Source organism: Haemorhous mexicanus, chromosome 5 (genome assembly GCF_027477595.1).
Source record: "Haemorhous mexicanus isolate bHaeMex1 chromosome 5, bHaeMex1.pri, whole genome shotgun sequence".
Taxonomy (NCBI): Eukaryota; Metazoa; Chordata; class Aves; order Passeriformes; family Fringillidae; genus Haemorhous; species Haemorhous mexicanus.
In genome coordinates this window covers 32,470,493-32,495,016 of record NC_082345.1, presented here as the reverse complement: position 1 = coordinate 32,495,016, position 24,524 = coordinate 32,470,493, and the positions used below count along the sequence as shown (strand labels likewise).

Here is a 24,524-nt window from a genome sequence, read left to right as displayed (position 1 = left end):
ATAGAGCTTCAGTAATTTAATTTCTCCAGAAAAAACAACAGAAGCGTCTGATGTATCTAATATGTCTACAGGCAGCAGGCCAGGAAAGCACAGATACCTGTGCTTCCATCTCTGAAGCAGGAGTATATAGTTTAGACATGTAAGCCATTAAGCAGCCCTGGCTCATCAGATTGAAAGGGTATATTGTAGACAGACACTCAAATGGTCCTGCCATGCCCCCACATTTCACAGGCTTGTGCACCTGTGAAGAGCTTGTTTAGCCACATGTGTGCCTGAAGTTCAATCCTTTTTGATCTGGGTAAAAAATGTCATTTAACTCAGTTATAGTGACTCTGTGCTTCCATTATTAGTCTTCATAAGCCACTGGCCTGCAGCTTCAAATATATTGTGAAAATAGTAGTAGGCTAGATGCTTTAAAAATCAATAATACACTGGCAAAATTTTACTGTGAAGCCAACCTGAAATAAATCTCCTGAATTTCCTAGTACAGTAATAACACCTTTGAGGATTATCCTTGTACTGTATTGCAGTACCTGACTTGTATAATAGCCCAGCTGCCCAAAAGATTGCACCATGGAATCACTAGAGGGTTCAGTGGCATCTTAATACAATCATTACCAGCACTGAAAATTTGCACTGGGCAGCACTCAGTGCAGGTCTCATGAAGACACTCCTGAGAGGAGCACTCCTCTCCCTTGCAGTGGTTATGGGCTTGCAGACAGCCAGGGAACAGACCCCACACCCATTAAAGCTCTCAAACCACATTCTGAGGGTTCCATGTCATGAGAAAGCAGAGATTCATTGTAAACCCTAAAGCCAAATAAATAAATCCTATGTTCTCCTTTCAGTAGGACTAACAGAAAAGCTTTCCGAGAACGCCTGCACTGCACAGTGCAACCTCCTCAAGATGTTTTTAAGCCCTGATATGTCCATGGCTCAACTGTTAAAGTCCCAGGCCTGGCCCGTCTGATAGCCTGCAGACCTCTCTCTTGTTAGGAGCAGCTTTCATCTAGACCATTCAATTGCTTAGCTCAGGCAACTGCAAGCAGGGTCACTGTCAGGTCATAGGAAAGCACAATCTTCAGGTCTTACCATACATATCAAATCCCAGTTCTCCACCTCAGAGCTCATCTGTCAGTTGATAAGCTGTCAAGTGACTATTCATGCACTTAAAGGAAAAAATATACCTGCCAGGTTTCACACCAAGTGAGGCAAATGGCTAGAAATTCGCAGTAAGATATCTGCCTAGACAAAAAAAGAAAAAAGATCTCAGTAAGAATCATGCAAAACTGACCAAAAAAACCATGCACCATAAGTGGTGACTGAAAAATAGAGTTTTTTATAAATGTACATGCACTTTGTGCTTCCTCCCTCAGCTCCTGAATTACTGACCCTTTGAGCCCTAAAGCAGTATTCATGTACTGAAGGCAACACAACAGCAGCTGCAGGCAGCAGTCCCTCTGCAGCATATACTAACACAATTCATTAGGTATCAGTGTGAGTCATTGGCAAAATACAGAAGGTTTTTAACATGCACCAACAGTTTCTGTATGGGAATGCAAGCAGCCTGTGGCACAAAGATGCTGCTGGATACAGAATGCCTGTGTCACTTTTCTTCAGGGATCTAGATCCCAGACAATATTCTCCATTAGGAACAACAACAGTTGGAAAGAGACATTTTTCAATCAGTAGGGCCACTGAGTCACATTACATTCAAAATATTTTACATAGCAGGAAAAAATGCCAAAAATACTTAGAAAGAAAATAGTACAAACTAGCCCAAAGGTTAAATAATTTTTTTTAAAACTCAACATTTTAACTGTTTCACTAGTGTGCTGTGTTTTCTTGAAATCACCTGAGCTCCAGGAAGGCTAAAAGTAACAAGACACATGTCAGCTAAAAACAGTATTTAATTGCTCCAATAAACTCCATTGCCAAAACGTAGATTCTAAAATCCCCACTCACTTTTTGTCTAACCTCAGAAAAAACAAGGAATTTTTAATATTTAAGTGCTGCAATTACTGATCATCTGAGGCAAGCCATGACCATAAGAACCTTGATCTCAGCAACAATGCGGAGCTTGGAAGACAACTGGGCTGCCAGTCACCGAAATTCTCTGCTCGTTGTTCTTTTAACACATGATGTCACAGCTGCTGTGATTTGGTTTTTTAGCTGATCCCCCTTGGATGAGCAGGGAGCCCTTCAGGAGTTTCCCTGCAGCCTCCAGGGACAGAGATGATGTGTGCTGTTGTTGCGTCTCACAGATCAGCCGAGCGCCGGCGCAGCTCCCTGGTAGTGAGCCTGCCGGGCCTCGAGGTGTTCCCTGGAGACCTGCTGGTGTCAGACAGTGCCATGGACTACCTGCCCCACTCATCCTTCCTGCTCACCGCAGGTCAGACAGGGGGTTTGCTCCTCTGAGCCCAGCAAAAGCGGGACTGGAACACGCGTGCGTGTGGCATGGGAGGGAGGATGTATGCAGTGAGACCCTGAGGTGGTGCTGCCTTTGTGGAGATCCTGGTACCCCACACCAAACTGACCTACTGACTTCATGGCCAGTTTTAAAATTCTTCTTTTTTTTTTTTTTTTCTGTTTTTTTTCCCCTGCATTTTACTGTTGAATGCAAAATGCAAGTAGCTGAGAAGGTAGGCACAGATCACACTGCTCCTCCACAGGCTGGAAGCAGCCAGAGCCCAGGCCAGGTTGTCCATCTGGAAGCAGCTGAGGTACAATTTCCTACCTCCACAGCTTCAAGCAGAGAGAAAAGCGGCCCACGTTGCCCTTTGCAGTGGTGTTCTGATCACAAGGGTAGCAAACCCAGCTCATAGCTAGAGGCTGCTCACAAGAAATTCCAAAACTGAAATGCAAACCTGTAAGCAATTTCCACAAATAACTACTGTAGAATATAGTATGGCGTGATTGATGGAGATCCTGGTGGCCAGAGATCAAAAGTTTCTCAAAAAGCAAGTCAGCCAAGGTGACAACCAGCATTTTCATGACAGCAAATAAGCCAGCCACTCCCAAAATGGCTAGAGCCTGCAAAATACAGAAACACAAAGTTTGGACTGTGATTCCCTGACACACCATAAGATGGGTGCCACATAAAGAAAACTTTTCAGATTTCTTGCTGGGCACAGTAGCTCCTCACAAGTCTCCAGTGCACTCCTAAATCTGGATCCCCAGATTTCCCTGTGCCTCACCAAGGACCACAAATTAAACTCTGCCTCACTGTGCCAGCCTCATGACAGATCTGAGGCTTAGGGCTCATAGGATTGTTTGTTTACTGGAGATTTAAATACCTGCACAACTCCAGCTTATCATGACAAGAAGGCATAGACTAGTTCTTGCTTTAAAACAACATTGGCTTGAGGTATGATGGCTTTCCCAGGTAAAAGAATCACCTAGTGATCATAGCAATCACACAGTGATCACCTGCAACAAGTAGGAGCATTCAGCACCATCCAAGATCCCACCACAGATAGTCATAATTCTTGCTGGGTGGAACCCAACAAGCTTATTGGGTTTTAAGTCTGGTGCACAAACTGCCTAAACTCAGGTATTAAATCTGAGCCAAGTAGAGTACAGTCTATCAAGCTGCATATATAAAAAAAATGGTTTTCTTTTTTATCTGCTTGTTTCCTTACTGAGAACATTTGTTTTACCCATCAGAGTCCAAAAAGTCAAGGTGGCCATTTGCCAAAAGAGGAGTCGTGAGTATTTTTTACCATTTTGTTTTTCCCTGCACTGACTTGCCTTTTCCCACAACTAACCTGGGTAAAAATAGCTTCTTTACTTTCTTGCCCTTGGAGAAAGGCAGCCAGCAGGTGAGCTGAACTCAGAGGTGTCTCAGCCCTCCCTGGGACTGCTTGCACATTAACCTGCAATGAAGGTTGGCTGGGTGGCTCCAGTGCAGCCATTGCATGTGAGGCACATGAAAACACAGTCAGTGCCACTGCCTCCCTTCCCTGTGCCTGGTGGCAGGAAAGGCACAAGCACAACTCAGTGCATTTTTCCTTGTCTAACACTATTCCTTGTCTTTTCCATTTATGAAAACTTTTACTTACTAAGATATCTGAATTTCCTTTCTGTGTACAGTTCAGCATTCAAAAAATTGTTTACAAGTGTCTTGACAACGTTTTCTCCCTAAGCACTTAACTAAGAACAGACCCTTCCCAGTATTTTTGCATTTTATCAAAGAATAGTTTGTGAATACAGAACCAATGCAAGTACTCAGGTTTATATGTACAAGAACTGCCTCTTCATTTCATAGCAGTTTCATAGCATTTGAAGGAGCATGACCTAAACCTGAGGATTTTTAAATTCAGCAAAATATTTTAAATCTGCAATAAAAAGCATTTTATATTTAGACAAAAGTGGTTTCTAAGACTATCAAATGCCATAAAATTTAATTCATGAAGATTCATTTGCTGTTACACTGGTTCAATGTGCATATATGTTAACTGCATTGTTTTTTCTGCCCCATTTCAGTCCATCTTTCAAAATTAGGAGCCAAACTTAAACCCTAAGTTTCAAATATTATAATCAAACACATATTTCAAAATTGGCCTGAGTTCAGTGCCTAAAGTTCAGACAATGAAAACACATGAGGTGGGAATATACTTCCAGAGAACAGATAAAACTTAGGCAAACACCCTATAAGTCTGTGCCCACAGCACTAAATTAGAGTTGATAATGCTTAAATTTTTTTACAAGGCCTGAATAAACAAAGCTGAAACAAAAGCAATTGTTTTTATTTCATGGTCCCTCACACAAACTCCTGCTGCTCTTTTAACTTTCTGAAAGCTCATTTTACAGACACTACTCTGCAGATGACCAAGGGACCTTTTTCCATATGTAGCTCAAAAAAATTAAAAATAAATAAATGAACACATAAATTTGTATACCTATGGCAGGATTGCAACTGTGAATCTGTTGTCCCCCATGTCTGACAGTGCTAAGGGAAGCACAGCATTTCCTTTGTTCTGCCTTCCAAGGGTAGCCCATTGCCTGCTGCCATGCCAAGGATTTGCCCTGTCAAAGACTCGTGTGTTACATAAATAGGATCTTACACATCCAAACCTGAGGCATTTACACACCTCACCCACAGCTGCAAAGAAACCTGCCATCACTGCCTTGTCTCTGTGTAGAAGAGCCTGCAAATACAGAGAAATCACTGATTTAAGGGCAAACTCCTTAAGGATTAGGGCAAGAGGGGTAAACTTCTCAACAGGCTTTAAAACACTCTGTGAATCAGGGGTGGTTTCTTGTCATTCAACAGGGTAAAGACAAACAGAAGCAAGCATCTGATCTGGAAAGTTGTCTTTCTACTCTTAAGATCACAGACCACTGCACAGATGAATTTTTCTGCTTTAAGGTATCAAAATGCTCAGTATACTGTATCAAGGACACCTAAGGATGGAAGGAGGAATTCTGTGTTCTTTATAAGCTAACATTTTTCAGTTCATTAATCTGGATATGAGACCCTTCTGTCAAATTAGTGCATAAGTATATGGTATATTTTAGTCAAAATGACAAAGGGAGGGGCAAGTGGGAAACTGAGGGTCAGAGTAGGTCAGCAAGGGACCTCAAAATCATCTGGATTTTGCCAGGGTTCCAGACTGCCCTATATCAGGGAGGTACCACCTTCAGAAAAAGGTCTCAGAACAACCCTCTCAGCAGCACCTACAGGTGCTAGAAAAGCAGAGGAAAAAATCTACAGCATCAGAGAGATGTCAAATGGGACACAGCCACCCCATCGCTGTGTTCAGAGGGAGCCACATGCAGGCCAGTGCCAACACCAAGGTTTGGCTCCAGAAAAGGCACCAGAGCCTGTCTGCCAGACAAACGAGGCTTCTGGCCCCTAACACCATCCCCTCTCTGAAGCAAACCTTTTGCTTCTCACAGCAGGCTGCTACCTGCAGCTCCCCACACACAGTTGCTGAGGGCTTCTGCCAGTGCCTAATTTATATATGGACATCTGACTTTGGAGCAGTCCATAATGTGATCATGGCCACCACAATTTCCAAGTGACTATAAAGACCTAGTCCTTTAGTACTTTGATTTTATCATCCAGAAAATAAGAAGATATGATCCACCCAAGAGCAGCACAACAGATCAAATTCCTTAGCATTTGCAAGCTGCCCACTAATTTTTGATACAACCTTCCTAAACATAGACTATCACATTGTGTTGCTTTCAAATTCAGGGTGTTTATATTGTAAGCATTTTAGAGGAGAATGGTGGGGTTTAAAATATTTTAAAGGAACTTTTAAGCTTTCAGAAGAAAAATAGCTAATACTGGTAGATGAAAATTACACAGTAAATAGGACATAGATTCTTTTCATAAGGTCTGAAGCAGCTGATGCAACAATTTTTTTCTTTCTTCTTCAATCAATAGAGTAAATCTTGGCATGAATTTATAAATGAGCAACAGACTGAGCAGAAAGATGTCAACAGCCAGTTAGAAGTGAAAAAAGAAGCAGCAGTGTGGGAACTTTTCACAAGTGAATGCACTTACTTTCTGGACCATTTGCTGGTTCTCAAGATGGTAACGTCAGATTTCCCTTTGCAAAAATAATGAAACATTATTTGTTCTGCTGTGATGGACACAAAGCCTCCTCAAACTTCTCATTAGAGGTCTCTGGGGGCATGACTTAAGCACCTGGTTTTTCCTCCCACCTTGCCTGCTCATCCTGTTTCCCTTTTCTGGTATCTCTTCTAAACCTGACTTTTGAATGATGCAATCTAGTGCTTTGCAATTACCATCTGACTGCAGAGCCTTCCAGGATATTCAACTGATATTCCATTAGTCCTCTTGCAAACACTGCACTGAAGCCATACTGCAACTGGCTATTTCTGTACTGGACTATTCCAATTGCTAATGTTGCTAGTGTGCAACATTATATTTGTCATTTAACTTCATAGAGAGCTGTGGTTAGATTATCCTGACTGGAGCATAAAAACCTCAGAATTCAGCAGACCTGCAGTTTTAATACTACATGAAAACAAGGATACTAAAAACAACTCCTCTCCCAAAAACTCTATATCACCTCCAATACAGTGAATTATAAGAGCTTGAAAGATGGACAGGAACATTACAGACTGTTACAAGAATAGCTGCACTATTTATATTCACCACACATCAAAAGTTAATGTATCCATTCAAAAGGATGGAAGCTTCCACAAACATTTTCTTATCATGTTTCTCTCACTTGGCACAGACAATTCCTGATTTCTTATTAAGTCGAAGAAAAGAGATTAGTAAAACATTTTCCATGTTGCTGGAAAGTTGTCCTGGACAATACCAGAACTACTGCAGAGGAAAGGAAATACATAAAGGAGTGGGCTGAACTCCTCCTTGGTGGGGCAGAACAGGAAGGGACAGAAAACGGGATTGGTTCAAGGAAGGAGAAGAGCATCCTCCTTTCTATACACTTTGTTTAGAAATCTGAAAAGCTTAAAAAGGGGTGAATACTGGGAAGAATGCTGATAACAGCAGGCATGCAGGCTCCTTGTCAGTCTGATGTAGGAACCCACAGGCAAGCCTTAGCCAGCCCTGCATGGCCCATGAATGATGAACTATTCTGTCCATGCCACCTTCCCAAACTCTCCTGCTAAAGAAAGAACCCATTGCATTTGGGTAACCAGTTTTAAAGATACCTGGTTACTTCCAAGTATAGAAATATTCCACTGATTTCAGTTAATCTCCACAGGGAGTTTTAAGACCACCATAAATCCCCTTTAAGCCCTCAGGACAACCAGGTCATGGTAACTAAAGAATTACACAAGGCTAAGCAAACACTCTCACTAGTTATTCAGTCTTGGCACCTGGGTGACAGGTTTTTTCATTATGCTTTATACACATAAGCAAAAAAAAATCTACTCAGTAGCCTATAAATTTTAAGACTTTTTCAGATTTAGGACAGATTCAGTACAGCTTAATCAGCTTTAAAAATATAAAATCTTAAACAGCCAATAAATACACATGCAGTTTTCAGTGAATACAGGCTAATAAAACAATCCAAAGAGATGAAAAGCCTCCACAGGACTGCTACTTACCTTAATCCAAGAATATATTTTTTCCTTATAGTAACTTTAAACAATTCAGATAGCAGCAGTTGCGTGGGGTAGGAAGGAAAGCATTTAGAAAGGTCAGAGGAATCTGTAACTGTGGCTCTGATGTTACTGAGTCCTTCACACAGGGATCTGTAGGGGGCTCATTTGCCCCTCTTCTGCCCAAGGGCACAGCAGGGATGCAGCTGCCTCCATAGTAACCACAGAGAAACCCCAGAGACATCATTCACACCCTCTTCTGCTCAAAACTCAATATTTAACCTTCAGGCAGATCAGGAAACTTTTCTCACAATGCCATCTTCTCCTCTCCCTAAATCTAATAATACTTTCATTAATTTCAGTAAAATGTTATTTTCGGGTGGAAAAAATTATTGAATTGGCACAAACAGTAATTAACATGGATCTGTTTTGGTTTTAAAGATATTTATGAACACTCTCAAATACCTCCAGAGCAATGAATTTCTCTTGGATGTGGATTTGTGGAGACTTTTTGCAAACTTAGAGGAGTTAAACAAGGTGAGTGGAAAAAGAGAAATGTTACTTAGATCAGAAATCAATGTGGCCAGTAAAAGAATACAACAAACCAAAAGCTTCTATTTAGTTTCAGTGCTCACATTTGGAACTTTGTTCAAACAATCCACCTTTTCCTTTTTTTTATGAGGTATATCAGTGAGAGTCAAACACCCCCAGAGCAAATCATTCTCTTGTATCTCTAGCCAAAGATCCATGGCATTTTAAACATGGGGGAGAGCTCCTTTGGCAGTTGTTCCTGAAGTAAACACAAGTTTGAGGCTAATTCTCATAAGCAGCGACCTTTTAAAAGAGATGAAGAGAAACTACTACCCAATCCCTACACCAAAACAGAAAGCATGGCAAAATAACTACATAACAAGGCCCCTTTTGCCAGCAGATGGGCACAAAGACTTTGCTGTCTATTATGCCACTCCAAAAGGGCAAGTTAAAACTAATTAAAATGCTGATTCCCTCTCTCCAGCTGAGGTTTCCCTTGGCACGTGTGTAAGGATCTCTCCCACAGAGACTGGATGCTCTGGGTTCACGTTCTACTTACTCTGCACTGTCCATCCAGGAGGAGGGAGGCCACAAGGCTTGGCTGTGATGTGCTCCAGCTCTTTGCTGCTTTTGGCCACTGTCTGGGAGACCATTTTCAGCTCCTGAAAGTTAAAAACCCCTAAGTCAAAAATAGCTCTTACATTACTTTGGAAACAAAACAATTTTTCTTAGCTTGAGGGCCCTTTTACAGGACACTTCACCCTTCATTGGAAAGAGAATTTTGGAAAGAACTCTACAGCTGCCTTAATTGAAAAACTACTCACAATCACATCACATGCCCTAAATCAGCTGCTTGGTTCCATTTATTTCCCTTACTGTAATTCCCTTGACTTAATACTGAATTTCTCCCTTTTTAGCCAAAACAAGAAACTGGGAAAGGTCTTCAAAGCAGGGACAATTAGCCAGAACTCAAACACATGGGCAAGGTACTGCTGCTCAGTCACAGATCTCACACCTGGTGAGCTGCTGAGTGACCAACCAGTAGGTTTGGAGATACAAAGAAAGAGATTTTTAGATGACAGGTTTCACCTCTGGCTCATTGTGGATTAAGACTGTACATGCAGATAAATGCTAGAGTTCAGCAGATGTGTGGTTGTTGATTGCCTTGTCCTTGTTCAGAGAAGAGAGTGGGATATATTGCTGTGTTTCACTTAGGTTTGAGCTTGGCTGGAACTTGATAATGTCTTGAGAGAATTATCTTAAAGAAATGTCCTGCTTTAATTTCTAATTTTGTTGTCCTTATTGATGAGGATAATTAATGATCATCTGTTATGCATACTTCAAATATTGATTAAACATAGAGAATGAAGCTACTCTCAATGCCTTTGATGCCTTTTTTCATGCATTTTACAGTATGCATATCCTCTTGACAGCAGGCTGAATCCATGGAAAAATGTATGCTGTAAAATTGTAAAGGTCAAAATCAAAGAATGAGCATCATCCTATAAGCATCCTTGCCCCCATAAATACACCAAACACAGCAGTCTGCAGCTGCTACAGTCTGTAGCAGTATCACAGTGGACTGATGTGCCCTTCTGGCCTAACATTTGGCCAGTTATTAGCCCAGTTATGAATTTGTGTGAAAATAGTGTGAATAGTGAAATTTGTGTGCTCAGGATGAAAGTCTGGGCTTAAGAGCAGGCTTGCAGCCCCATCTGACTGATAAGGTAGGCATTTTGAGTTCAGTGTAAACATGTGAAGTTAACTTATGGGGAATAGGTGAGGTTTTCTGGTATTTTATGGATACTTCCTTCACCTTCAATTGAATGAAACAAACTCAAACCATGAATGATGGTGTCTTCCTCACAGACCATGAAGGCTTCTTAACTGTCATAGCTCTGTCACACACCATCATTGTTTTCCAGCAGATACCATCCACCCACTGTCATTTTTAATGTCAATCCATGTTAAATACAGCTGCTACCCTAAGACAAGTTTAATGGACTAACTAATCTTGTTTCAAAGCTTTTGTCATCAGGCACTATCACAACATAAGTGGGTATTTATATAGATTTGTCTTAGCTTCTGACTAATTAAAGCATTCTGGGCATGATTCTGAAGACAATTCTGGCAATGGTAGAGATAGGTGTCGGCACCCATTACACTTGGAGCCTTTAGAGTGGCCAGGGAAGGGAAATAAAGCTGCTTTAATCTTAAGTTCGGATCACTGATGCTAATTTATCTTTATTTTTTTCCCCTTACTTAGATAAGTCTCAGTTTTCTGAAAATGTTTTTTGAAACTGTGAAGAAGCACGTCAGCAAGTCAGCCTCTCCTATGGATTTCAGCTCTGTGCTCAGAACGGTAACATAATTAGAATTATTCTTGCTTTTAGCACAAGCAGCAGACCATTTATCAGGGCATACAGGTCTCCAGAGCAGCCAGGTCTGTCCAGCCCATGCCAGCTGTCACAGGCAGTTTGGTCTCACAGGTTGCTCCTATCAGAAGGATGGTTTTGTTTCTACTCAGTGGCATGTTTGAAGCAGTCATGGAAAGGTGCTCTGTATGTGGAATCAAGCGTGGAAAGATTTTCCCTTCCTGGGGAACAGCAGCCCAGACTCTGAGGAGACTTTTCCACTGGCAGAGGCAAGCTTCCCACCCTATGGAAAATGTTTCCCTGAAACAAAACCCCAGCCCCATCAGTGCCTGCTTCCACTCCTTCACACCAATCCTCCTTTGCTCCATGGACCAGACCCACAAGTTTTTATAATTGCTTAATTAAGAGCTCACTGGCACTGAAATTACACTTTGGCCTGTGTCTGTTAAGCAAGAGAGAGATGCAGCCACAGCTGTCCTGCCACTGCCAAGCCCTGCTTACCCTGCCACCCTCTTGGTCAGTCTGTGTGGCAAACAAGGCAGTTGTCTGAACAGCAGTCTACAGGAGCTCTAATTCCTGCTCAACTTCCCAATGCCTGTAAAGTTGGAAATATTAATGAAGATAGAAAATCCATTGATTGACCAGAACCTTTCCTAGCAGTAGAGGCCATTAGAAAACTTCTGGGAAATACCAGAAGACCCTACCTCAGTGTAAAGATTTTTCAACAGAGAAATTCAGGCTAGAGCTTGGTTTCTTGCCCCCGTGAGCTCTGACTCCAGGTGTTCTTATTGATAATGTTTGTGTAAACAGACAAAATCCCAGGCAAAGCTGCATTTTGTCGTGCATGACATTCAACATCTCCAACATAAATGAGGCTATCCTGTTATTTCTAGGAGCATCCTCAGATATAAGATACCATGCTACATGAAGTCATCAAAACTGCTTCAGAAACAGTGGGTTTGATCTTCAAATTCCATATGAATTTCACATCATTTATTTCTAATGAGAACAAAGTCTAAGAACACGTCACACCTCTGCAGATCTGTTAAAACTGAATGAATTACTGAAGCATTGTTGTGGCATTTTTACTGCTTTACAGTTTTATTGCTGTTTTAACTGCCCTTTACTTTTTTTAATTGCCTCTTTTCCTATTTTCCTAGATACAAGGAAATCTCACATAAAATGCACATTACAGACCCAAAAACTCCTGTTTCTCCCTTTGTCATGAAATTTTTATTTATTGATACATTTCAAAACCTTTTCTGCAGTTTTTCCAGGGTGACCTCTGCCAGACACACCAGATTTATTGCCTTAATTATACCTCTGCCATCTTCTACTTGGAAAAACTGAGACAGAGAGAAGATTTTGGCATCTACCTGAAGGTAAAGTGATGGTTTTGTGGTTGATGATGTCTTCAGCCTTCCTACCTTATGAGAGGATTTTAACAGCAAACTAGCAATGTTCATTAGAAGCAAAACTGTGCAGACAGCATTTCACATGGATTTTTTGAACTGCAGGGGCCGATGACCAATTGGAAGTCACCATCCTGAGTGCATGTTCACCTGCATGTGTGAAAGTCCCTACCTGTAATTTAGAATAGATAAGGGGGGAAGAGCTGGGCTGCCTTTTTGCAGGCAGAAAATACAAACTACTAACCTCTTTCTTTCGTTTTGCACATAATCTATTGACTCAGTCACCTCCACCTTAACAAAGTGAAGTAGTTACAGAAAAAAAAAAAACAGAAAAATCAATTTCAAATGTCTTACTTGGGCAACAAAATACTACCAGTAAGGAAGAATTTACCTCCCTCTAAGGCTGGAAAGAGCAATCACTGGACTCTTTATCAAGTTGCAACACTACAGCAGGTTTTGTCTTTGCTGACACCAGTCAGTGCAGTGGTGGGGATCTCAGGCTCTGCTCTTTCTGACATCACTAGCAGACTAGTGTATCCTGTAAATACTCAAGATTAATCTTCAATGTTACAGGTTTAGAAAGAGAAACCTTGAGTAGTGGGCTTTTCTCACTGGCAGCTCAAAACTGGTAGGACATCTTTTTGTGGCAGGTAGTCTCTGGGCCTTGGAGTTCCACATTGCTTGTTCCCTGATGAGGATTTCATACGTTCACATATAGGAAAAATGTTCCCCACTGGCAAGTAGCAGTGACCCCAAAATATAAGGTGGCTTTCAAACCTAACTCATGTTAATTTTCTCAGGAAAACCTGAGAAAATTAAAACAGCAGATAAATAAGAGCCCTACTGGATATGACAGCATGGCCACAGCATCTGGAATGGTAAGCACAATGCAGAATGTGAATCTGGAGGGGCAATGCAATTCCCCCTGTGGAGAGCTGTCCTTGGCTTGGCTGGGATACTGTTGATTTTGTTCCTAATAGCTGGTATAGTGTTGTGGTTTGCATTTAAGAGGAGAGTAATCTTGATAACACACTCATGTTTACTTGTTGCTAAGCAGTTTGCATTAAGTCAAGGACTTTTCTTCCCTCACCCCCATCAGCGAGGACACTGGTGGGCACAAGACGTTGGGAGGGGACAGAGCCACAACAGGTGACCCCAAGTGACCCATTCCATATCATATGGTGTAATGCTCAGTACATAAACTAGAGGGAAAGCTGGCTGGAGATGCCTCTGCTCTGGGGCTGGCTGGGCATGGACCAGTGGGTTGTGAGCATTGTGCACCACTTGATTTGTATGTTCTGTTATTTTTTTTCCCTTCTGTTTCTATTCTCTTAAACTGCCTTTATCTCAAACTACAAACTTTATTTTTTATTTCCCATTTCTTTCCCCCATCCCACAGGAGGGAGTGAAGAGTGAACGAGTGGCTGTGTGGTTTAGATCCTTGCTGGGTTAAACTATGACAAGAGACTTTATACTGTCCTTGTTCTCACTGAGTGAGAAAGTCATCTTTCATTAGTGACTGTCTCGTTACAGTCACCTAATGATGCAGAAAACTGTTTGCTATCTCCTAGCCAGAAGGAAGCTGAAGCCTAAGGCACATTTTCCTTGTCTTCAGCAGTGGTGTGAACAAAATGAACAGTGCAAGAGGTTGCATCTGCCAGAGCTCCTGGTCGCTCCTCTGCATCGACTGACGCGATATCCCCTCCTGCTCAACAACATCTGGAAGAGGAGCACTGATGAAACAGAGAAAAGTTTTATCCAGTCACTTAAAGAGAAGGTGGAAAAGTCTATAAGTAAGTCAAAAAGGTTAGAAGTCAAGTATGCAGAGTTAGAAATTCCAAAGTTACATGGCTTTTTCATGCATGTCCTTTGAAGTGTGAATTGGTCAAGCATCTCTGGAGAAAAGCAAAAAGGATGAGTGTGCCTTCCTACAGTCTGACTCTCGTGCTGTAGGGAATGATTTGGGCCACCTTGTGCTGTCAAAGCCTCTCTGAGCAATGTCACAGGACTCCCAAATCAGTGAGTCACTTGTATTTTCTTAGAATCATCTGCAGTGACAGGCAAATTTAAAAGCAGATCTCAAATTGGACCATATCAGGAAAGATCTCAAACAAAGAAGTCTTTCAGTTGGACTTATGTCTAAGGAGGATTTTTTTAGGGCTGATCTTTAATAGGATAAATTTGCACTCACAAGGGGAATATTATGTCCACGACCTTTCACTAATGACAGGATACTACTACGTAAAGTTGTCTCAGCTACAGATTTTCTCTAGCCATTGCATAACACAAGAGGCTGGTCTAGATATTAATTCTTTCCCTTATTTTTTAAAAAAAATATGTAATATTTATATATTTAACATATATAAGGACAGCAGTTTTAGGTGTGGCCCCAAATGACCATAGGACGTCTAGAGAGTACTACTGGCAGAATAAATAGGTCCTTCCAGAAATCAGACACCTCTGGATGAAGGAAACCAAACATAGAAGGGAGACCCCTCTTTACTCACAGACACCTGACAAAGATCTGTCTTCATTTTTTGATCAGTGAACCAGTGACATAATGAACAGTTGTAGCCCAAGCACTCCTCTTCTGGTGGGGAGGTCTGTGTCTGAAACCATTTTCTGCAATATCACTCCACCCAAAGACTTGAAACTTTAGTTGCAGGTCCATTAAAGCTTTCCCCATAACAGCCTTGAATCAGCAAAGACACAGTCCCCATTTTTCACATTTTGAGGGACCTCCACCTCAATCACTTCTGGCAACACTTCCTCTGAAATTAATTCTCTGTAATTTTAACAGTCTTTTTATCAGGCTCTGGTATAAAAATTATTTTTCTCTCACTATACCAGACAGTTTAGAATTATAGGACTTTTTTTGAAGACATTTTTAAGATTATAGTTTAATTGAGTTTTATATGATTTCCTGTTCCCCAGACAGATTAGTAAACACAACCTTTTCATTTAGCAGTGAATTTAAGCATCTTTGACTGCATGAATTGAAATTCTGTCCCTGCTGATCTAAGTAGAGTTTAGGCATTTTTTACAATGAGATCAAGATTCCATCTGGGGCCTCACATGTGAGGTACTTCAGCTTTCACTGGAGAAAATCAGTATTCAGCATCTTCTAGAAACAGGACTGCTTTTGCCAGCCCTGGCAGTAACTGGTGTTTCACACATTTCAGGGGATCTGGAAGGTAAAGTCAAGTGGTTGGACAACTTTCAGAAGTTCAGGCAGCTGCAAGAGGTCATAATTTGGCCTCAGGTCTGGGATCGTGACAAAAGGTTCTTTGTCCCAGAGGTAAGGAGATTTTAAAGGATTTTTTTTTTTTTTTTTTCTAGAGGAGGGTTTCATTTCCTATCTGTCTTCACAGTGTGATCTAAAGTTGGTTGGTTGTCTGTATTCTAGCTAGTGGGGATGGCTCTGCTCTAACAGGAGCAGCTGCAGCCTGGGCACTGCAAGTGTGCTGAACACACACAGCGCCTTGGATGGCAGCATGGGTTGTTCTCAGCATCCTAGAGAGGGCAGGGATACAGTCCAGGAGGACTCTTCCATATTTGCTTCAAGGGGACAGAAGGAAATGGGATAGATGTATGCATTACCAGCATTCAATAAAGTAGAAATGATTTGCCCCTTTCACTTCTCAAGCTGAGCCAAAGAACTTCCCATTTACACTTAAAATGCATTACAAAAAATTACACAGCATACCTGGGTGTGCACATTTTTGCCATAGCTACCCTGTTACCCAGACAGACTTTAAGCAGCACTATGGTAACACTACCAAGTGGGTCCCATCTCAAGGATTATGTCTGTTGACATACAGGGCTGCAAACACCATTAAACTCAATTTGGAAAAGTAAAACCCAGCTTAACATTTCAAAAGCAAAAACACATTTAAGCAATACCACTGCTGAAGAAACACAGGCATGCTCAGTTATCAGCTGTGTGATGTACTTAGCCTGAGGTAAGAACACACAAATGCTCATCTTGTTTAGCTGCTGGTTGCTTCCCTGTTCATCATCCATTATGCATGATTCCCCCATTCTCTTTATCTCTTTTTTTGGGTCAAGTGTTTGAAGCAAAACTTAAGAGAAAACAGCAGTGAAAACATTTTGTCTTCAGCGAACAGACTTCTCCTTCATGAAGGGAAGCTGATGCTAGCAGGTAAAGTCCCTGAATCTCCTGGTGTCCAGAGATAGCTTAAGAGAATTATACATTGTTGTGGCAGGTCTAGAATGAACCTCTGCAACAGCATTTGGGCAGGTGCAGGAAAGAAAAAGCAACTGTATAGTTTATCAGAGAGAGACTGAGATACAGCCAAGCTGCCAACAGGATGATAGGACAATAAGCAATAATATAGACTTTCTCCTGGCTAGCAAGTATTGTTTTATCAGAATGAAGCAGCTGCTACAAGGTACAAACTTAGTAGCCAAAATGACTGAGACATATGATTTAGTGCATTTGAGAATGCAGACTGGAGGACGAGTTGTTGTGAACTATACTGGAAAGAAGGCTTCTTGGTTAAAAGGATTCTGGAAGGTGTGGTGATTCATAGATGTGCCTCATGTTAAAAGTAGCAATTCCTTAAAATAATCACACCATAAAACTGATTTTTTGTTTTCCTTCTCAGACAGCACAAGACTCCTTGATGTCTACCTGTTTTTATTTGATGATTTCCTACTAATTACCAAAATTAAACGTAACAAAAAGGTAATAATGTCTAGAGATATACACGGTTGCAGTTGTTACATTTTTTAACTTTTGGATGTCTTTTGAATGTACATTGGACGATTGATCTAATTATAAAAATACAAGATGACTAATCAGCATGAAGAACAGCTGATACTTCCCTATGTGACTAGCAAACCATAACACTGATTCAAAAGCCTGCTTCTAGGCTCAGCATGGTACAGGAACACTATTACTGGCACTATTACACTACTACTGTAAATTACTTTAATTTACATTACAAGACCTTAATATCTTCCTGAAGTTGTTCTGATGTGCTGGACTCCTAAAGCTCAGAAAAGTTTTAGGAATGTAAGACTTTTTCTAATGGTCTCTGCAACCTGAGAATTTTTTATCCCAGAGATATCAGAACTGCTGGAAAGAAGAAAAAAAATTAAAAGGAAAAAAGACAGGGAAAGGCAAAAATGATGGAAGATTGGCTATATTGCTTGTTGTCCTCTTTTTGCCTTGATTTCCCCAAGTTTAAAATTGAGATATAATAACTCCTTTTAAGAAAATGTTTCATGATGAATGATTATTCTATAGAGTTCTATAGATGATAAATATATTTATACATCAGCAGAAGAACTGGATGACCTGAAATTCCTAAAACTTCAGTGTAGGAGTGCATTTGGCTAATTAATTTTATGAAACTGATGTAAACTGAGTCTAAAGGAACCTGTGATAATCTCCTAGGTTTTCTGGGGTTTTTTTAAGAAGCAGGTATTCTGCCTTAGAGAGAAAGGAGATAGGCAGTGAGACTCCAGATTCACAGCACCATCCCTTACCAAGGGGGTTGGTGAAGGAAGCAGAAATTCAAGGGACCCAGTACCCTCAGGCAAATCTCTTTGAGGGCTGTCCCACAGACATGTGTTGGTGAACCTTCTGTGAAGGGCTGCAACTCATCTGGAGCTTCAGGAATTCTGTCCATATGCATGAGGGGAGATAAGGAAGGAAAGGAGAAAAAAAACCTGCTATTAAAATAAGGAGGGAAAGGGGGGAAATCCTTTTGGAATGCCTATGACTGTCTTCTGCTTGTGGACTTGTATTGTTTCTTTTGTAGCTTTTTAATGCAAAATGTGACCTTGCAGGAGAGCTCCAGGTACCAGTCAGTTTTTCTAAGATTCCTCAGGCAAATAAGATCTCTGTGTATCTTTGATAAGAGAAAGCACAGAATTTAGAGTTGTTTAGTGCCTATACCTCATGAGCCGATGGCAGACAGCCTGCTAACCAACTTCATTCTCTATTCCCAGAAATATGGAGGCTCAGACACCAGCTTAATCCCCGTTTGTCCTTCCCTCACTCCTGAGCTGCAGTCCTTCATAAGAGAGGGGGGATTTTGCACAGTCCTAGACCAGCCCATCCCACTAGACAGACTCATACTGAAAAATGTTGAACCCGTCCAAGTTACAGGTATGTGCCTGCATGCACACCGTGCCTGTTATGAATGCCTTCATAAACACCATGTCAATGCACTGTGTGTGTGCTAGCAGAAGGACAAGCTGCTGTTTGCCCACAAACCACCCCCAGACGCCTGGAGTGCAAACACTGGTGCCTCAGCCCTGCCTGGCTACACAGCTCTGCTCCTGCTGGGAAGCATGAGCTGCTGCCTCAGACTTCACAGCCCCCTGCTGCCAGCAGTGACTCACACACCAGTGACTGTCACATACTATACATTCGCCCCAAAGGAGGCATCAGGACTCCAGTGACTTCTTTCTCACAAGCCAATTGTTCCTTTGTCCTAGCTGTCCTAATATGCTCTCAAACCCCGGATATCTTTCAGTTCAGCCCAAGCACATTTTCATTCCATACTAGCTTTGCAGCATTTTTTCAGCTGCACCACTACATTGCTCTCCTGGGTATGCTCCCACATACACAGCAGCAATTCTCAAGGAGGCTGGAGAGGAGATTTACCTCCTGCTACTGCTCCTACTCACATCTCCACCAGCTCTTGAGAGGATGGAAATCACCCAGCACACATCAATGCTCCCTCGTTCTCCAAATGCATCACTGGGGAATACGCCTCCTATCCCTGGTGCTGTGCTGTTGGGTGTGAAGTGAAGGAGAGCTGACTGCCACAGAGAGTGGCCAGCCTTACCCTGCCAAAACAAGGTTCCTGAAGTCACCAAAATCAGATTTTGGGTCGGGGAGCAGGCATGCACCATCAGGCCTCCCCTTGGCCTGAGCCTGTGATGCAGCGGGCTCCCACACACCTCACCTTGGTGGTGAATGGTGCCACATTCAGTTGGTGGCCAGTCACTAATGACATTCCCCAGGGCTCAGTATTGGCACTGGTCCTGCTTAACACCTTCATATAAGACCTGGATGAGAAGAGAGAGGGAAGCCCTAAGCCACAGATGGCATTAATTTGGGTGTTGATCCAGTGGGAGGTAGGAGGGCTCTGCAGAGGGATCTAGACAGGCTGCATTGATGGGCTGAGGCCAAGTGCAGGAGATTCAGTCACAACACCACCATGCAGCATTATGAGCCTGGGAAGAGTGGCTGGAAAGCAGTCCAGAGAAAAAGGACTTGGGGGTGCTGGTTGACCACCAGCAGAACATGAGCCAGCATGTGTCCAGGTGGCCAAGCAGCCCAATGGCATCCTGGCCAGTATGAACAATACTGCCAGCAGGACAAGGGAAAAGATCTGTACTTGGCCCTGGTGAGACCACACCTCAAATCCTGTGTCCAGGTCCAGGCCACTCTCTGCAAAAAGTACATTGAAAATCCAGAGTGTGTCCAGAGAGGAGCAGTGAAGCTTGGAAAGGGTCTCAAGAGTAAGTCCTAAAAGGAGTGGCTGAGGAATCTGGGGATGTTTAGCCTGGAGAAAAGGGGTGACATCATCACTTCCTACAACCACCTGAAAAGAGGCTGTAGCCAGGTGGGAGACAGCCTCTGCTCCCAGGCAAGCAGCAATGGCACAAAAGGCCTTGAGCTGCAGCAGGAGAGGCTCAGGATGGACACCAGAATATTTTCACAGAAAGGGTGGTTAAGGATTGGAACAGGCTGCCCAGGGAGGTGGTGGAGTCAGCACTCCTGGAAGTGTTCAAGAAATGACTGGAGGTGGCACTTAGTGCTGTGGTCTAGCTGACATGGTGGTGTTCAGTCAAAGGTTGGACTCAATGATTTTGGAGGTCTTTTCCAGCCTTAAGGATTCATTGATTCAGTCTAACAATGCCAAGATCACAGGAGCCTCCTACATCAAAGAGAATGAAAAGAAATACAAATCTCTGGGCTCCAGGGTTGTCCTAATCCTAAAGATTGAGAGGAAAAGCTTAGGGAGCTACAGTGCTCTGTGAGAAAGCAATAGATAAGGAAAAAAACCTAGAGTCTGTAAAATTTATGATAACTTTGAAATACATGCACCCAGACTACTTAGCATTCAGCATCAATGCTGAGAAGATATAGAGGTAAGCAATAAAAGGCAAATTACAAAAGACAAGAAAAGGGGATGAACACAATGAATAATAACCTTTTTTAAAAACAGGTTCCAGGCACTGCCTGCCTGCCTAATTAGTTCCCCTACCAAACCAGTAGAAATGGAGCAAATGTATCAGCTGCCTCTTGCCTGCAGGGTTGAGGGGAGGGCAGCCCCACATCCCACGTAAGCCCAGGCTGAATGCAAATGCAAGGCCAACAGCTTCTGGGTGCTAGAGAAGGCAGTGCAGCCACCCTCCAGTTTGCACCTAACAGATTGGACATAAAACCATAATGGAGATGGAAATAATATTTCTGGGATTTTTTTTCCAAGCCAGCATTTCCCATAGAGATTCCTAACCAGGGTCCTTCTATCTCTGTGATCCAGCTGCAATCATCAGAATAGAAAAAGCTGCTTTTTGCATTCCAGCCTAGGCTCTGTCCACTGGTTATGACTCTTCCCTGCACCCTTGGCCTCATTGCTTGACTTCTCTCCCATATATTCTTACCAGCTTTATTACAGCTGTAGCCATGGCAGTCCCTGTTACTCACTCGTAGTCTCATAACAGCTTGGAAGCCCCATCCTGAGACAGGACCCCTTGGGGTGAGCTACAATAAAAACAGTGAGAAAAATTACTGTAGGGAGATTGCAGTTCAGATTCCCACCATTCTGTGTAAAACAACAAGAAAACATTCCAATGTCAACAGAAAATATCCCATTGCAGGAGAAAGAAAAATATTTAATATTGTCTGGAATGTGTGACCTTGGGCAATGTTGCCAATATATCTGCACTCTCAAAGAGACTTTTATTACTGGTGGCACTAAAAGATTAGTTAGCATATTCTCAGAAAGGTCATGTGATCCATCACATGAATCAAAAATGAAGTCCTGATTTTTGATCTAGCAAGTACTTTTGCTTCTGTTAGTTTGCTGAGGGTTGACATCACTTTGAAAATAAACAAATCTCAATGCACTAGAAAAAATCTATATGTTGCAATATTCTAGAAATACCCTTTTGGTAGCAGGCAGGAGGCTGATAATTATGTAGGATAATTTTTGTCCAAAGCTTTCTATGCATTAGTGAAGGGATAGAAGATAAAATGGTGTGTTCATAACACCAGGAAGGTACCCTACGAGCAGAACTACCTGCAAACACCATGACCTTGTACAAGAGATATAACTTTACATGTAAATACAATAGTAGGAACCCAGCTCTGAAGGGTGTAAGCAGCAACATACTTTCTGTTGAGAAAATCACTAGCCCATTTAAGCTCCCCCTTTATTCCAGATGTGTGACATTGGTGTCACTTTGTCCCCTTGCAGAGAAACACACTACATGATACCCACAGTCACCCTCAGGAACAAAATTCTGGCAGGAAATGGAGGCAACATGCCTGGCTGCTGGCAGCCAGCCAGGGCATGCCCAGGAGCACCAGCTCAGGCACATGCCCAGGGAGAACCCAAAGCCAGCACCAGCCTGAGTGCAGCCACTTCCCCACCTGCCAGCCATCATACAGACTTAATTAAATAAAATTGGACCTCTCTTTTTAATTTTGGATATTTGTTTTTCTCTAACTTCAGTTATTATTTAGGCCACTTTGAAGGGAAATATTTCTTAATGATCCTCAGTCAGATTCAAAAGCATCTTAGCTGCACCATGATGAAGCAATTAAAATAAAACAAATGCAAGTAGAATTAAAGTTTTGAAATAAGAAAGCTTCCTAGACAAAAAAATTAACTCACCCTATGAGGGTGCAATTGTCCTTTTAGAAATTGGAAAAGATTTCTTTGACCACAATCAATGTGATATAAAATTGGACTGACAGTTGTATGAGGTGCATTTATATCACTTTTTTACATTTTTCCACAGTCTTCAGCCTGCGAAATGCTTTTCTAATTCAGCATGAGAACAGGTATCGGCAGTGCATAGCACTCTTCTTGCTACAAGCTCAGACAGAGACTGCCAAGGTAGGTAACAGATCTTTTTTTTCTTCCCTAATTACACAACTATGCCTTCCCTAAAGGAGGGTGGCAGCCTAAAAGTGGTCATGCTGTGATAAGAATCTCTTACAGTTGTAATACTTGACCAGAACTAAAACAAAACAAAATAAGACCGCAGTGCTCTGGCTCACATATTTGTTAGAGAATTTTTGCTGCTGAACACGTTCCAATTTTCTATCAGGGTGGTTATCAGGTCAGATTCTTGTTGAGAAACATTTTCAATTCTGATTGCAAAAAAAAAATAAATGTCCATTTCTTGTGTCACAGAAGATGGTCAGCCCCTCCAGAGCAGTCAACACCAAAACAACCCCCCCTACAGCCAACTCACATGCAGTAGTACTCACTCAGATCAGAAAACTGTCTCATGCTCATCTATTCAAAACATGCATTTTGCAATTTCAGACTGAACAGATGGTATGATTAATTCCACTGTTACATAAATTTACCCCTCATTTTCACACCATGTCACATTCCTAGTAACAGCACTCTGTATAACATCTGAAAGTGTGTCAGGCACTTCGCAGTATTTTGATTTCTCATGTAAGCTGAATTTCCCTCTCTAATACTTAATGCACAGAAATCTGATCACCACAAATACTAATACTTACAAGTAAATAGTGGTAGACTTGTTCTAATAGAAACACTGAGAGAATTCTTTCCATTTTCTAGTCACTGGCTGGTACTTTGAATAGCTAACCACTCACAAAGTCATTGCTTTCTCCTGTTACTGAAATATGACCTTTCTTTTCCAAAACTGCCTTCATACCAGGGCTATCATCTTCTCAATATTATAGAATCATAGAATAGTTTGGGTTGAAAGGGACCTTTAAAGGTTTTAGTCCAAAGGATAAATCCTCTTAGGGTTAGTCCAATGTCTAATCATAGCAATTCAGAGACAAGTCAGCTTCTGGCACCAGACTATCTGGACTAGCAGAGAGAAAGAAGTTACATATTTGAAATTATCTCTCCATCACTCCCTGTCCTCATACCTGGATGACAGCAAACATAGACCTGAATGCTGTCAGCATGATAACAGAAACTGAAATTCAGTTGGCAACACATGGCAGATCTTGGAGGGGACAGAACTTGTGATGCTGATGGGACTGGAGCTGCCTTAATCAGAAAAATGAGGAACCCAAACTGCAGGGACAGCATTAAGCTAATGAATAAACATCACACAGATAGGGGTGAAATAGCCTGCAACAAACTTGACCATTACAAACAGAGCATTAAAATCCTACATTCCAATCAAAATAGGAAACATTTGCTGGAAATCCCTGGCCCCAGACACAGATTCCATCAGCATGCAGTGGCCTGAACAACTGGGAGAGTCTCAGATGTGGGATAATTCATGTTTCCTTCAGCAATTATGAGCACAAGCCTGAAGAGAGGCTACATAAAACTAAAGGCTCTGGATGTTTATGCATCTAACTTACTGGAAAGGTTTTTGGTTGTGTTGGTTTACAAATATTTTTTTTTGTTACAGAAAGCATGGATGTCACAGATAGAAACAGCAATCTCCAATTACACCACACAACATGAAACCAAGAAAAGCACTGCCTTCTGCTTTCCTGTTGAATCCTCTAAAATTTAATAATGTCAGCACTGCACTGACAGAGCCAGTGGAAGACTATTGTGGTGATAATATAGTTATTTTATAATATAAATATAATACCTTAGGTCTCTGAAGTTAACAGATTTCTGACTTGACAAAAGAATTGGCGCATAGACCACACCACGTAGGAATAAATTGGAGGTGGGGAATAAGCTGTGCAACAAATGTATCACTCCTAGATGCTCCTTTGCTTCACCTAGGGAAGGTTCTTGCCACCCAGGGAAGCTTTAATAGAGCTTGTCATTTCCTAGAAAGCATGACAGGAGAAAAACCCCTATGTTGGTAAGGACAACTCATTCACCAGAGAAGTTTAGAAGGGTTATTGCATCATTCAAACTGTTTTAATAAATTTCATTAAATTAAAATTGTGTAGGCATAGCTTCTGATATTTATGTGT

The 24,524-nt window shown here is 41.7% G+C and overlaps 1 protein-coding gene across 1 annotated transcript in view; it reads left to right on the top strand.

Moving 5' to 3' along the window:
- Positions 1–24,492, top strand: part of PLEKHG7 (pleckstrin homology and RhoGEF domain containing G7) — a 29,454-nt gene extending 4,962 nt beyond the window's left edge. The window contains exons 3-16 of the mRNA XM_059847923.1: positions 2,265–2,392; positions 3,667–3,707; positions 5,276–5,371; positions 6,395–6,544; positions 8,491–8,586; positions 10,847–10,942; positions 12,224–12,337; positions 13,986–14,160; positions 15,550–15,665; positions 16,436–16,529; positions 16,996–17,075; positions 18,347–18,506; positions 22,382–22,479; positions 23,999–24,492. Of these exons, the coding sequence (XP_059703906.1) occupies positions 2,265–2,392; positions 3,667–3,707; positions 5,276–5,371; positions 6,395–6,544; positions 8,491–8,586; positions 10,847–10,942; positions 12,224–12,337; positions 13,986–14,160; positions 15,550–15,665; positions 16,436–16,529; positions 16,996–17,075; positions 18,347–18,506; positions 22,382–22,479; positions 23,999–24,106 (1,552 nt within the window). The 3' untranslated portion in view covers positions 24,107–24,492. The remainder of the gene's footprint in view (positions 1–2,264; positions 2,393–3,666; positions 3,708–5,275; positions 5,372–6,394; positions 6,545–8,490; positions 8,587–10,846; positions 10,943–12,223; positions 12,338–13,985; positions 14,161–15,549; positions 15,666–16,435; positions 16,530–16,995; positions 17,076–18,346; positions 18,507–22,381; positions 22,480–23,998) is intronic.
- Positions 24,493–24,524: the final 32 nt, after the last annotated feature.